The sequence below is a fragment of the Polypterus senegalus genome, chromosome 12 (genome assembly GCF_016835505.1).
Source record: "Polypterus senegalus isolate Bchr_013 chromosome 12, ASM1683550v1, whole genome shotgun sequence".
Taxonomy (NCBI): domain Eukaryota; kingdom Metazoa; phylum Chordata; class Cladistia; order Polypteriformes; family Polypteridae; genus Polypterus; species Polypterus senegalus.
In genome coordinates, this window is record NC_053165.1 from 123,137,901 (window position 1) to 123,153,707 (window position 15,807).

The window sequence follows — 15,807 nt, forward strand, 5'->3', positions numbered from 1 at the left end:
TCCCCCAGACCACGTTGGGGAGACTGCCTTGGTGGCTTTGGGGACCACGGGAACTGAGCTTGGAAGCTAAACCCTATAGGAGCCCGTAGTCACCGCCAGGGGGTGCCCCAATGCCTTTGGAGCCCTGGCCATCGGCACTTCCACCAAACCCGAAAGTGCTGTAGGGGAAGACCACCAGGAACACCCAGAGTGTTTCCGGGTGCGCAGCCAGTACTTCCACCACACTGGGGAGTGCCGGCGAAAGCTAATCGGGAGGCACCTGGAGCACGTCTGGGTGGGGATAAAAGGGGCCGTCTCCATCCATTCGATGGCAAGTCGGGAGTGCAGAGGACAAGGTCTTGGTGGAGGAGTAGAGGCGGCCTGAAGAGTGAAAGAAGCATTGTGAGGCCTGGACTCTGGGGGAGTTTGGGGGTTGTGTACACTTATTGTATATAATAGTTGTAAAATAAACGTATGTTGTGAGGCAGCTAGACTTTTAATAATGTCCTCAAACATGCAACACCAAAAAAAAGGTATAACCCTGTGCTCTACCTTTCCTGCTTGCCGCTTCCTTTCTCAGTCTGCGAAGCTTCTCCAATGATTTAAGAATATCCACCATTCTTTTAATATCCACCTGCTTTTTCCTCACTTCAGAGAGGACACTATCTGCTGCAGCTTTCAGCTCTTGCTCCTGTTGACAAAAATAGCAAATATCTACTTAAATATATAACAAAAAATGTATATATTTTTTTGAAAATCAAAAATAAAAAATGATACTCAATGTTACCCAAGCTATACGTTTGAAATTCTTGTACAAGTCTTATTTTTTTCTTCACAATAATGTTATTAAAATATACAGTCTCCCTAATCCACTGCACTAACATTTTAAAGATTAAAAAGTATACATTATGCTGCATTCTTACTAACACCAAAAACACGGATGATAGTTTTTAACCATTCTTCCTTTATACCAAATTCCTCTACATGAAGCTTTTCTTGCACATTGATTACATTAAAGCTTAATAAATGCTTATTTGTGTGCTTACACACAAAGATGATATGAAGCACACTGCTGTGGTAGTAATGTATAGTTTAGTTGACTGCCCAAACATACCTATCAGTAACCTGTATTTTAGGACTTTTTTTTTGGCTAGGCAGAGATGCACAATTTTTAAATGTGTATTGAGTTCAGGAAAAAGCAGTACAGTAATATAACGATGTACTGCCATTTTCAGTAACGCACCATTCTTCCCTCTGTCACTACAACAGCCACGTTTTACTCAACAATAGCAGCTATGCATGTTCTCCTACAGCAACTACCAGCAAAAAAAAACCAAAAAGAAACATCATTTTCTAGGTTACCTAATAGGTAGACATCCACATATTTGCTGTTATTCCCAACATCATTATAGAAACACATGACTTGACATCAGGAAAGAAAAATTAGCCACTGGGAAATAAACAATTTAAGGCATGTGAGGTCATTTATTTTTGTACTGCTTCACCATGTTGGATGTTAACCTAGTGAAAACGTTTAGCACATGTCCGATAACCACTAAAAAGAATTATGACATAAGAATTATGTCATCTGTCAAAGCAAAACTAGGCATCCACCACATCCATATCTTCCAGATGTGGCCGGAAAAAGCTCTCTAACATTTCAATGTAACATTCTGAAGTGACGGTGACCATTGCTCCCCCCTCCTCCAAAAAGTAAAAGCCTATAATGCCAAATTCTGCAACGGTACGCAAACTGCAACACGCTCACAGTGTAGGGGTCTCTGATGAAGTTGATTTCAGCCCAATAGCAAAATTTTTGCTTACAGTGCATCCAGGCAGAATTCACAGAGCATCACTTTTTCCACATTTTGTTATGTTACAGCCTTATTCCAAAATGGATTAAATTCATTTTTTTCCTCAGAATTCAACACACAACACCACCCCATAATGACAACTTGAAAAAAGTTTACTTGAGATTTTTGCAAATATATGAAAAATAAAAAAAATTGAGAAAGCACATGTACATAAGTATGCATAGCCTTTGCCAGAAGCTCAAAATTGAGCTCAGGTGCATCCTGTTTCCCCTGATCATACTTGAGATGTTTCTGCAGCTTAATTGGAGTCCACCTGTGGTAAATTCTGTTGATTGGACATGATTTGGAAAGGCACACACCTGTCTATAAAAATTTCTGCTGCTTTGAAGGTCCCAATGAGCACAGTGACCTCTATCATCCATAAGTGGAAGAAGTTCGAAACCACCAGGACTCTTCCTAGAGTTGGCCGGCCATCTAAACTGAGCGATGGGGGGAGAAGGGCCATAGTAAGGGAGGTGACCAAGAACCCGATGGTCACTCTGTCAGAGCTCCAGAGGTCCTCTGTGGAGAGAGGAGACCCTTCCAGGACAACCATCTCTGCAGCAATCCACCAATCAGGCCTGTATAGTAGAGTGGCCAGACGGAAGTCACTCCTTAGTAAAAGGCACATGGCAGCCCGCCTGGAGTTTGCCAAAAGGCACCTGAAGGACTCTCAGACCATGAGAAACAAAATTCTCTGGTCTGATGAGACAAAGATTGAAATCTTTGGTGTGAATGCCAGGCGTCACGTTTGGAGGAAACCAGGCACCGCTCATCACCAGGCCAATGCCATCCCTACAGTGAAGCATGGTGGTGGCAGCATCATGCTGTGGGGATGTTTTTCAGCGACAGGAACTGGGAGACTAGTCATGATAAAGGGAAAGATGACTGCAGCAATGTACAGAGACATGCCGGATGTTAACCTGCTCCAGAGCAAACTGGGGTGATGGTTCATCTTTCAGCAGGACAACGACCCTAAGCACACAGCCAAGATATCAAAGGAGAGGCTTCAGGACAACTCTGTGAATGTCCTTGAGTGGCCCAGCCAGAGCCAAGACTTGAATCCGATTGAACATCTCTGGAGAGATCTTAAAATGGCTGTGTACCGACGCTTCCCATCCAACCTGGTGGAGCTTGAGAGGTGCTGCAAAGAGGAATGGGCGAAACTGGCCAAGGATAGGTGTGTCAAGCTTGTGGCATCATATTCAAAAAGAGTTGAGGCTGTAATTGGTGCCAAAGGTGCATCGACAAAGTATTGAGCAAAGGCTGTGAATACTTATGTACATGTGATTTCTCAGTTTTTTATTTTTAATAAATTTTCAAAACCTCAAGTAAACTTTTTCACGTTGTCATTATGGGGTGTTGTGTGTAGAATTCTGAAGAAAAAAATAGAAATATTTTACCATTTTCCTGTCCTTCGAAATCTCCTTAGTGCACAGTGACTTTCTAAAAATGTGCGTCAAGGGATTATATATGCTCTCGCTAGCCTCCTTAAGACCTTGAGGATAAATATCTGGTCCTGGTGGTTTGTTTGATTTCAACCTATTCAATACTTCTCCCTCTACAATTTCCAAATCCTTCAGTACGTCCTTAGCAGTTCCATTTACCACTGGGAGGTTATCCACTTTCTCATATGTGAAGACCTCAGAAATATGCAAATTTAGAGTGTCCAGTATTTCGCTGTCTGTGTCTTTTAATTCTCCTTTACTATTTCTGATGCACTTAACCTCCCCCTTAACTGTTCTTTTACTACTAAAATACTGAAAGAATCTCTTAGTGTCGTCTTTTGCCTAATCTGCTATATTCCTCTGTCTTTTAGCCTCCCTTATATCCTTCTTAATGGTTGCCCTCATGCTCTCATACACCCTACGACTTACCCACCCTAAACTTAGCATAGCATTATATAATTATAGCATAACGAAAATTGCATAATTAGATCTGGACCATCCTGTAGAGTTTTTTATTTAATTCCATATTAATTTCAAATGTAGTTACAGTCATGTGAAAACATTAGGACACCCTTTGAAAGCATGTGGTTTTTTGTAACATTTTTAATAAATGGTTATTTCATCTCCGTTTCAACAATACAGAGAGATTAAAGTAATCCAACTAAACAAAGAAAACTGAAGAAAAGTCTTTTCAAGATCTTCTGTAAATGTCATTCTACAAAAATGCCTATTCTAACTGAGGAAAAAGATAGGACACCCTCACATGTATTCCCTCTTAAATTGGCTCAGATCTCACACAGGTATATCACACCAGGTGCACATAATTAGTAGATCGTTACTCTGCATGTTGAATGAGGCTTGCCCTATTTAAACCTCAGACATTTAGTTTGGTGTGCTCCTGACTGTTGAAGTGAGAGTGAGCACTGAGTGAATGTGTTATGCCTTCTAAATTTAAAATGTTTGGTGAGAATTTACATTATTACGCATTTTTATTTTTACACCGTTGTCTGTTCCTCCACGTAAAATTTCTAAACCTAGCCTGTCCTAAACTCCCTGCCCCCTCGTTCCCTAGTTTAAACAATTCTCAACTAGCCAACTCATATGCCTCCCCAACACACTGGTGTCCCTCCAGTTCAGATGTAGCTTGTCGCGGCGAACAGGTCCCACCTGTTCCAAAAAGAGTCCCGATGCCCCATAAACCTATATTCTTTTACCCTGCTCCTCTCCTTAATCTTCCCTGGACTGGCACAGGCAGAACTTCAGTGAAGACTATTAGCTTCTTGGCCTGGCACCTAACTCTTTGAATTTGTACTGAAAATCCTCTTCACTATGAAGTAAGGCTCAGTGGTTTCGATAACACATTTTATTTATAAAGTACCTTTCCCACGGTCATAACTGTTCACAAGTATAATCCTCAAATCCAGCACACTGGCTGTTCCATTTTTGCATTAAAGGCGAGCACAGAGTTGAGCATAATAAATTCAAACAACTTAAAACTTAGTTGTTTAACTCGAGTACATGCTTGTCAAGAATGACGTCCCGTAAGTAAGGGGGGGATGGGGGAGTTGACTTGAAACAAAAGTAATAAAATAATTCAACAGCATTCTGGTGGTGACAGAAATGCAGTATTATTTTGTTCAAAAAACATAATATAACAATGTTATCAAATGAACTTCAGTATATAAAATAGGTCAAGACATTGACAGTATGACAAACATTAACATAGTCTGAAGAAACTTTACCCGTTTTTTCTCCTCAACAATCTGAACCCGCTGATTTCTCCACTTGTTAATTCTTTCGTCTATCTCAGCCATCCTAAATTCCTGTTCCTCTTTTTCAAGTAGGCGCGTTGTTTTTTTCCTCCGTACCCTTTCTCTCTTCTTTCCGACCGATGTTAGCTTTTTTTTCACTTTCTCCAAAATATGTGGATCCTCCAAACGGTGTAATTTTTCCTGAAGTTGTTTTTTAACGATCATTGCCTTGGCAAATAACTCAGGCCAGCCTTTTTCGCTCTCAACGTCCTGCTTTAAAAGCAGGCATATTTGATTCAATTCCGAAAGTAATAAAGCTGCGTTGTAAAGCAGTTCACGGGCTTCACTGACTGTTAATTCAGAAGAAACCTGGTTGCCAGCCGGTTCTCTGGGAGCTGCTCCTCCAAAAGTTGAAAATGTTGACCGGGTATTATTCATTTTTGTGCCGTCAGAGGAAAAAAAAGGCTTAACTTTTTTCATGCCGTGTCTCCATATGTTTGTGTTCTTTATTTATTTTAGTTTTCTTTGCTTCTTATCTGCCCGGCGTTACCCAGTTATCTTCCGGTTTTTAATATGGTCGCCGCGTTGTCTCGCGGTATTTCTATTTCTTCTTTGATGCAATAGTGGATGTCGCTACCCGATCTGCGTGCCTACCCGATTTGCGTGCGCAGGCGTATTGAAAGCCTAACATGCTGTAAAGTCTTCAATACGCACGCGCACGCAGATTGGGCCGGCAACGGGAACCAGGTAGTGACACACCGCATGCGCTTAATGAAAAAAACATTAAAAACAAAAAAATCCACTTTACGACACGGCCCGATCAGAACTGTGCACGCAGTACAACTTGACATTACGGTTTATTCATTTTAGTTCCACATTAGTTGACCATAATAAAAATATTCATCCTGCAAAATAAACGAAGCAGCCTTTGTGGCGTAACGTTGATGACCAATGTTCGATCGCCGTAAGAAGAAGCTTAGCTGTGCACACCTGATGAGACCCAATTACGGCGAAACACATGCTGTGTACTCTTTGTATTATTTAGCAGGTACTATATATATATATATATATATATATATAAAGTATGTAGTGTTTTTATTTTCCCACTCACGTAATAAATCATATAAAGTTTCTTTTCCGTTTTGATCTATTGTTGCAATTTCCCTCTTATGAGCAAATTGTGTTTGTTAAAAAATATCCTTAGACGTCAATTATTATTAATAAAATTGCCATTTGTCTTAAAGCATCAGGTTTACAAAACCTAATATATTTCTATAAAACTGGTTGGATACATGATCCTTTTTCAAAAAAAAGAAAAGATTTAACACTGTGTTGCATGGCATTGTGCTGACAGTCCCCCTTAGTATTAACTGTGACTGTCCACTTGTTAAATTCTTTAATTCGTTCTCAGTTGTGCAATCAGGTCAGATGCTGAAGAAATGATGAGTATAAAGCCACCAGTTAAAATCCTCATTTATTCCAATGGCTATTAATCTTACAGAGAAGTTTAACTTTATATCCACAGATTTAAATTAAGGAAGTGCTCTGTTATCACTTGAATCAATCTATTTGATCCTTTATTTTTTACAGTAAGTGCTTGCTGCTATAGTTCATATTTGTAATTCATTTGTTCTTAATGATGTGTTTTTAATGTTATTTCAAGGTGTCTCTGTAAAACCCACCGAGAAACCAACTTACCTATTAATATAATAAAACTGTACTGAATTTAACAGCTGTAAAATAAAATATTCTCCACTAACTGAGCAGAATTTAAACAGCATAAAGTAGTTCAGTTTATGATGAACACCATGTGGACAGTGATATTCTTTCTTACAAGTTTAATCAACATAACACAGCGCTGTTTTTGTGCAGACTCCTCATCTCATGTCAATGGTTTTATTCACCCATATTGACACAGAGCCAGTTCATTTTTATAACTTTGAAAAAGGAAATACAATACACTTATTCATACATTTTTTTATTGAAGAAATAAATGGTATTTTTAAAAATAAAAGTGAAAGATCTGTGAACAATGTTTCTCAAAAAAAAAAAATATATATATACACACCCATATTTATATGTATATTATGAGTAGAAAATAATAGATAATAGTAATCATAAAGATGTATAAATGGTAAATGCATTTAACTAGAACACAACTACAATGAAAATGGCCAACAAGGAGAGGTGTTAAAAATTATTAGGGAAGGAGAACACAAATATATTTACAGATTTTTACCTTAGTATTTAAAAAAAATGTTAGCCAAGGTTTTGAACACAATAAAAGTTAATCACTAAATCTGTCAAAAAAGGAAAAATGCTATTTTAGCTTTATGAACAAGATGCTACTCAGAGTCAAAGAGTTATTATCCAGTAATATTCCATAAAAATGTGTTATATTTAAACTGACATTTATCCTGATCTGTCCCTTTACATTTGTTCACTAAAAATATTTTTTATATCACCTTTGCTTACAAGTGCAGCTCAAATTGCTCTACAAAAATATACAGTTACAAAGAAAACTGAAGGTATTATAAAAGTAAATGAGAAGCAAATGGAGGAGTCCTTGTCCTTTGTAATAAATACACTGCCTGGTCAAATTGCTGGGGACAAAGACAAACTTACAGCCTTCAAGGACACTGGAGATAATAAACCTCTGGGGGTCCCAAGCCAAAGCCCGCACAGCCCCCTCTGCACATCCCAGCATACATGATTGTGGCCGTCTCACTCCAATCACACTTCCATTTCAGGATGTCTTGTGAACTTTTCTTCCGTCACAGGCAGTTGGAGTTGATTTAACAGACGGTGGAGACGCGGGGCACCATTGCAATAAACTAGAAACAGACAACAGAGAAACACAGCAGAGGTTAATGCCCAGTACAGAGCTTATAAATTGTACACAGTAACATTTCTAATCTATTACAACCAATGCAAGTAACTAAGAAAAAGGCAAATTAGAAAAGTGGGCTTGTTGAAGTTTTTTGAAATGCTTGACATTTGTAGCCTGGCACTTCTCTATTGGCAAAGCACTCCAGATTTTGTTGTACAAGTAAAGAAAGCTGCTGGTTTTAATGGTTGATCTTGGAATAAAAAGCAAAGTAACGTTTGAGAAAAGAAATATTGGGAGCAGACACTCGAAAAAACAGGCAGGGTCTAAAATACTCAAAGCCTTCTAATTATTTAATAGAACCTTAAAATCAATTCTAAGTGAGACAGACAGCCAGTGTAATGAGACTGAGACAAAAAGGCCAATACCTCGTGATCACTTGGCAAAGGCACAGCAGATCAGAGCAGAGATTGAGATGGAGGACTCTAGAAGTGTCAGGAGGGCCAGCCGCTACTTCAACATGGCACACATCTCTCCTCCCTTCTTCTTTGACTGCTGCCCCATAACACGACCGGACTCTTCTACTTCACCGTAACTGTTAAAAACATAAACACAGTAGATATTCACTCAGGGAGTTCAAACATTAATAAAATGTACTCTTACTTCTTATTCTGCCTCCTTTCTTGGTTCACCTGTAGATCAATTATTACCAAAGTAAACCATCACAATAGATAAAGGTCTGCTTAGAGTAAAGTCTAACTAATAATATTATTCTTAATTGTGTTTTTTTGTTGGATTTTGAAAGAACCCCAACTTAACTGTCATTGTATGTAACATCATTTTTTTTCCTTTTACATTACACATACAGTACACATTGTGTTACAATCTCTGTATATCTGAACTTCTAATGTGATGTGCTCAGGTGTCAGTACTTACATGAAAACATCTTTGTTTTGCATTAATTTAAAATTAAGTCTCAGTTCTTTCAAAATCCAACAACAAAGCACAGTAACTTAAGAACATAAATGTTATTTTGCAAAACTGAACAATATCTCTGTTTAGTGACTGCTGGTACTGATGCACCTCAGTCTCTGTGTTTGTGAGGATTCACACTCTGAGGCTTTCTGTCTAAAGTTAAAAAGCCGTGTTAGTTACTGGACAGAGTGAGCAGACATACAGTACAGTATTTAAGGCAGCAAAATATTACCAATCAAGTAATAAATATGGGGAGGCTTTGTAGGAATTGTGCACAAATTACTACTGAAACTGGAAGCCTCAGTAGTCTTACCTGTAGAAATAGCAAATCTAACATCAACTGCACATCATCTCAAACTGAAAATCTTAAAAACAGAAGAAAAAACATCCAGTTGTGTCTCAGAATTAGGGTACACTGGCATCTGTTCAGCCACACGGAAGGCTGGTTATCACCAGGCATCCTATAGGATCAAGAGAAAAAATACAATAAAGTGGCATTGTTTTTCTACCTGCAGCAATAAGAAATAAGTTCTCTCTAAGGAGCAAGGCTCCTCCGTTATATTCAGTTAAATGTATGTATGTATGTATGTATGTATGTGAACTTCTATAAGCTTATAACACGTGACAACAACAGGTGTCCAGCCTGTCATTGTGCCACATCAGACGCACACCACACTTCTCTGATGGCTTTGGATATAAATTGTAAAATTGCCTGTTTTCAACCATGGAATTTTTTTCTACTAAATAAGGTTAAAGAAATCCATTAACAATTTGTAATGCTATTATCCGCATCCTGCTTTCTTGTAATAACTTAGTTGTTGCTACTCTTGTATGTAATTTAGCCTTCATCATTATAATTTGTTAACGTTATTATGTAAAAACTGTTGCATTGATGTAATCTGATATCAACATAATAAAAAAATACCGATGGCTTTTGAGGGCACACTTTACACCCACCGAGTGTCAGACGTGCTCTCTATTCTATTCCTACTTCGACACCACGATTACATTGTTTTTTTTTTATTATTAGCACGCCGTTCGCTCTTTAATATAAAAAATGTGGACAAATGTTAAAAGAAACACATCACCAAATGCTAATAGTGTGTTACGAAATAAATGACATACATCTATTAATCCATTAACCCAAACACGGAAAATGCTGGGATTTGTACGATTAAACCACGAGATTACGAAGTGGTTTAACTAAAAGTAATGTACTTACAAAAAGCTGTAGATGGCCATTATAAAGTTCACAAACACACGTCGCATTTCATTTAGCTCCCTCTTCATTCGACTGGAGTTAAATTTTTCAGGCGACACATCTTCCATGACGTTATAAAATTCAAAAGTTGCCACCTTTTCCAGTAAAAAGTCCACTTACAGACGGAGTTAAACGACAACACAAAATGACTCGCAAGTATAGTGTCAAACCTGACGAATGACGTGTGTCGTAAAACATTCGACATGCGCAGAACAAATCGGGCAGCGTCGTGAAATGAATTTTAATTAATCAGTGAGCGCGTGCGCGAGACAAATCGGATGGGGACTCATGTCGCAAAATAAAAAAACGCAGATCGGATAGGGTCGTAATAGTAAAGCGTAAATCGGGTAGGCACCGCAGATCGGGTAGCGACATCGCCACCTACTTTGTAGGAGTATGATGCCAGCTTCACTCTGTTGCAGCAACGCCCCTAACGCCAGTCACGGAACGCCCTTTGATGTCAGTTTCGATACGCCAATCGTTGTTTTTGTCGGCGCTCGAAGGAATGGTAGACTTTGAATAAATCTTTATGAAAGCTTTCTGAGGAAAGAAGAATAAGACAGAGTTTGAAATCAAGATGGCATTGAGTTTGTTGCAAGTTTTATTAATATTGGATAATATACTTTTTTGGTAGGGTACGAATTATACTAGAGTGTATTAAAGATGTGAGTTAAATCGACTTCCAGGTGCCGTGAAGTACTAAGCGCTCTTAGAAAGTATTAAACAACAAGCAGGTCCGTTTGTGTAGCGTATTGCAACAGGGCTTTTCGGAATACTCAATTCGGAGTAGAAACAGGTTCAGCTGTCGATTTTTTTATAATAACTATTATTATATGTAATTGTCCGTTGTTGAATATAATTGACCATAGCTAAGTGTAACGGTTCATAATCAAATATCTGTAATCGCGATTAAGTACTTATAATTGCCCTGCCCTATAATTGTCCCGTATATCACGTATGCTAGTTAATCAGAAGCTAAACCTTTCTGTAACCTGGTATTTTAGATACCAAAATATATTTCAGAAAGACAGTGAGAGAGGTTGAGCCAATATAAAGTGATTTTCCACTGAAAAGTGGAAAAAGAGCACAAGTTTCTAAGACAAACACAGTTAATAGTGGATATGCTATTTTTTCTCGTATAGTAATGTTACTAGTGAAAAGTTTGAATACACTTAGGTCACTTTAGATCTTTTTTCATAGTTCTGTATACAGTACATAACGGAAAATTTTAACAAGTAGCTACAAACAAAGGTCAAGTGTTAAAGCAATATTTAATTACCTCCTGTTCAAGAAAGTTCAAATTAGAATCTAGATAATGGGGAAAAGAACAGCTAGTTACTTATTATTTTGTAAAATTCTTTCAATGATAGTATAGTTTGTTTAAACTCTTAAAACAATATTCAGTGTCTCATGCTTACCTCTCCTGCATTCTTCAAAAATACTGCTTTAGAAGTTGTTTTTTGTTTAATTTAAATAAAGTGAAATATTTGTTCTTGTGCATATTTGTCAGTTTTAAGAACTTTATATCTATTTCATATTCACCAGAGACACATAAATATTAAGTCCACAGAGGAACTTACAGTTGTGTTCGATGCTCAGGAGTTTGCTTGTCTATTTTGTTATAAAAGAACAGATTACGCAGGCGTCGTCAGCCACTTAGAAAGCCACAGAAGGACAGTGGTGGTTCATGGAGGAATGTGAAGCTCTCAGAACTTGTAAACTTTGATCGATTGACACTTTTAACACAATTGAGTGCAGCTAGATCTCCACCTTAACAACAAGATTTTATTTGACAAAATAATATACTGTGTACCTTTCCACCTTTTGAAAAGCTTGCTTTGATTAATTTTAATTTGATTAATTAATTCATGACTGTTTATTAATACAATTTCTCTTTTAAAATATTTAGTAGAATATGACAAAAACCATAGTACAAATACTTACATTTTTAGGAACATAAACGTGGAGTTACATTACCTACAATTGACTGGCAAGCTTTTTTAAGGGAAGAACAGTTATCAGAATTTGTCATCTTACAGTATTTCTGATTTTTTTTTCTTCCAGCCAAGATATCGGTCTTCATTTTCCACACAAGAAGAAGGACATTCTGTGTACCACAGGTAGTGCTTCCTAATTCTCAGTTTAAAAGGTTCTGACACTTATTTTATATATTAGAACTTCACAAAAACTCTTTGACTAACAGGTCACAAACCAGGCCTCCATTGAGGCCTTCACTGAGTTGTGTCTTCCTTCAGCCCTGCGTCGTGTCAATGGCATTATGGGGGCAGAGAATACTGGTCTTAAACATGGGGTTTGTGTGCTTTACCTGATTTATTAAATGGCAGTTATTTCTGCTTCCAGTAATTCCAGACAAAATAGGGAATAGCAAGGACCTTTCTCTCTCTGCTCCTTCTTTTCCATTACTGAAGCATATGATGACTATCTCTCCTCTTCTTACTCACTCACACATTTCTCAAGGGCTTGATATTGTGTATGCTTACTCCATATGTGATAATGTAAAATATATTTTGCAAAAGTATAATGTGGTATGAGACTATTGAACTGGAATACAGTAGAAAGTCAGGTGTTTTCACCTATAAATACCCAAACTGTTATATAAAATGCATGTATTTTTGAAAATGTTGACTGAATTATTTATGCCAGTACAAAGAATAGTATCAAATTTAGTTTACTGTTCTTAAAATTTAGGCAATGAATGGCTTCATAGGCTTTCCTTATTTGGAGTGTAACATTTTGACTGTTTTCCTTGCTCTTCAAAGATCACTTTCATCTGTGGCATTAGGTAGCATTAACTGAATTTGCAGGTCAGCATATTTATGATTATGTGTAGTTGTTAGCAAATTGCAATGTATTAAAATTATTGAAATGCTGCATAATATTTAATAATCAGTATTGCTTTGTAGCATGGAAAATGTAGTTCGCACAAAGGCACAGCCCTGTCAGGTACTGTGTGCAGTGAAATGATTCTTACCGGCTTAAACACAGGAAATCTTTTAAAGGTGAGGATTCTCTTTTTCCTTTTCAATATCATTCAGTCATCAATCAATCTAGAAAGGAGTGATTGTTTGATTCAGGTAAACACTTTAAATTATCTATAACCTTTTACATGTAGAATTTCTATTGCAATATGTTTAGGTGAATGTTTTAGTAGTTTTAAAGTATACTTACTAAATTGGGAACAATTAACATCTGGCCTTCACAAGTGACTATATTGTGGTAATTGGGCTATTTTTGTCTTTCAGGTACTCACTTAAGTACAATTCCTGTAGATGTACAGATTGAAATGGGTCTTACAGCAATGTATTAGTAAATAAAAATGTATGCTTTTTTCACTTCAGAGCACTTAGTCATTTTTAATTATTTGTGCATTTTCTGAATGGTTTCTAACTAGACATGACATTCCCTTGGAGATGAACTACTATGGTTGCACACTGGAGTTTATTTTTTCTTTTTTGCTCTACCTCATGAATACAGGGAGTACAGCAGAGGCAAAAAGCCAGAGAAACCAATCGAGCTAAGCATTCTTATGACAAGCTTTGGTCATATTGGTGTGTTTATTTCATATGCCAATTTTACCGTACTTTGAGTAAAAGTGGAGTTAATGTTTTTCTATCCATCCATTATCCAAACAAACCCAGGGCAGGGCACACACACACACACACACACCAAGGACAATTTAGGATTGCCAATCCACCTAACCGGCTTGTCTTTGGACTGTGGGAGGAACCCAGAGGAAACCCACACAGACACGTTGAGAACATGCAAACTCCACGCAGGGAGGACCCGTGAAGCACACCTGGGTCTCCTAACTGCGAGGCAGGGGCGCTACCCACTGCGACACCGTGCCACCCTAATGTGTTGCTATTCCTAATAAAATACTTCACACTCTGTATTGTTTTCTTTTTCACAAAAAAGTCTTCATTGATCAAAAACACCCTGACTGCTTGTGACCGACTTGTTGGGACAGAACTCAGGTCAAGACTTCTGGATATGGACGAGGATGAAGTAACACACACAAGTGGGAAAATTAGGCCAAAGGAGAGACTTTGAAAATATTGAAGAAGTCATGTCCTCCTTCTTATTTACTTTTGACTGCATGAAGGATATGCTCTCATATCTTGATCTTGGGGTAAAAAAAAAGTTCCCATCACTTGCTGCTGTTCTACCAATTAGGTTGTTATATTTTGTTTTAATCTTTGTCAACCTTCAAAATTTCCACTGTAAAGAAAGGTGGGGATGGACTGGCTTTCTGACCTGGTTAAATAGTGCCTTGTCTACTCAAAAGACCCATATAGTGTTAGAAATGGAGCCTAAAGGTAACATGCATATCAAAAAGGGAAATGGTCCAAGGATGGAACCCTGTGGAACCCCACAAGTAAGAGGAGCTACAAAGGATGAGAACTCACCTAAATGAATAGAAAAGCTCCTTTTGCCCTTAAATGGTTTAAGCATTACCTTGGATGCCTACATACTGTTAAAGGTTGGATATAAGAATCATAAGATCCACAACATCAAAAGCTGAGCTAAGATCTAGCAGTACAAGAATGGCAGAATCGCCAGCATTAGTAGTTGGGAAGAGGTCATTTTAAACCTTTAACAAGGATGTTTCACTGCTGTAAGAAGATTTGTATCTGGATTGGAATTTTTCCAGAATACTGTTTTCATCCAGAAATGTTTGAGTTAGGACAACTTTTTCTAAGACTTTAGATAAAAAAGGCAGTTTAGAAATTGGCCTGAAATTGGACACAGTAGAGGGTCCAGATTTTCATTTTTAATAAGTTTCTGCACCAGAGTATGTCTGAAGGTAGCAGGAACACAACCAGAAATCAAGCTAGCTTTTATTAAAGTAACAATACTTGGTCCGTCAGAATCAAAAAACCCTTTAACTAATCAAGAGGACCCACTGTCCAGGGGCCAATGTATAGGATTCAGGCATTGCACCAAATCAGACAACAGAGACAATGATACAGGCTCAAAGGGGTCAAAGACAGCTGAACACACAATGGGAAGAGATTAATCCTGAGCAGGCAGTGTGACCAATGACCTAATAACGTTAATCTTATTTACAAAAAAATATATTCCCATTTGGAGAGTAAGTTGGGGTGTGTGAGAATACAAGAAATTGTATGTGGTGATTAAAAATCTAAAAAAAAATCACATTTGAAATTATTGCATCAACCCAAACAAACAATTTTAAAGTTATATTTAAAATCTGAATCATTGTGTTTGTTCAGTTCCAAAACAAATGAAAGACAGTCTATGGAAGTAAGGCACTGCACGGGTGCAACTTTCAATAATGCAAATTTTTACATTTCTTTAGAAAAACAAGCGATGATATCTATTAAGGAATTTAAGAGATTTGCCTCACTTTTTTGATAAGTACATACTTATAAGTTAGGGTCCCAGGGAGAACAATTAAGCATTAAAATTAAAAACCAGGAAACGTTTGAAAGTTTAACAACTCCACTTGAAATTTATCAACATTATAATTGCAGCATTGAACAAAATTAAAAAAAACACAAGACAGACAATGGAGGATAAAGGTCCCCATGTAAGCTGGAACATTTCAAACATTGTTCAATACAAACAATTTTAAAACTGTTTTTTTTTTTTCCTTTTTCAGAAAACTCAAACGTTTAGGCCTTCATTTTCATGCCTGTTGATCATCATTTATTTTATAACATAATAAATT

The 15,807-nt window shown here is 37.4% G+C and overlaps 1 protein-coding gene across 1 annotated transcript in view; it reads right to left on the minus strand.

Moving 5' to 3' along the window:
* The window catches only part of pdcd7 (programmed cell death 7), a 44,074-nt gene extending 38,364 nt beyond the window's left edge, over window positions 1–5,710 (minus strand). The window contains exons 1-2 of the mRNA XM_039773353.1: window positions 5,023–5,710; window positions 532–670 (exon numbers count right to left, since the gene is read on the minus strand). Of these exons, the coding sequence (XP_039629287.1) occupies window positions 532–670; window positions 5,023–5,511 (628 nt within the window). The 5' untranslated portion in view covers window positions 5,512–5,710. The remainder of the gene's footprint in view (window positions 1–531; window positions 671–5,022) is intronic.
* Between the last annotated feature and the right edge of the window lie 10,097 nt (window positions 5,711–15,807).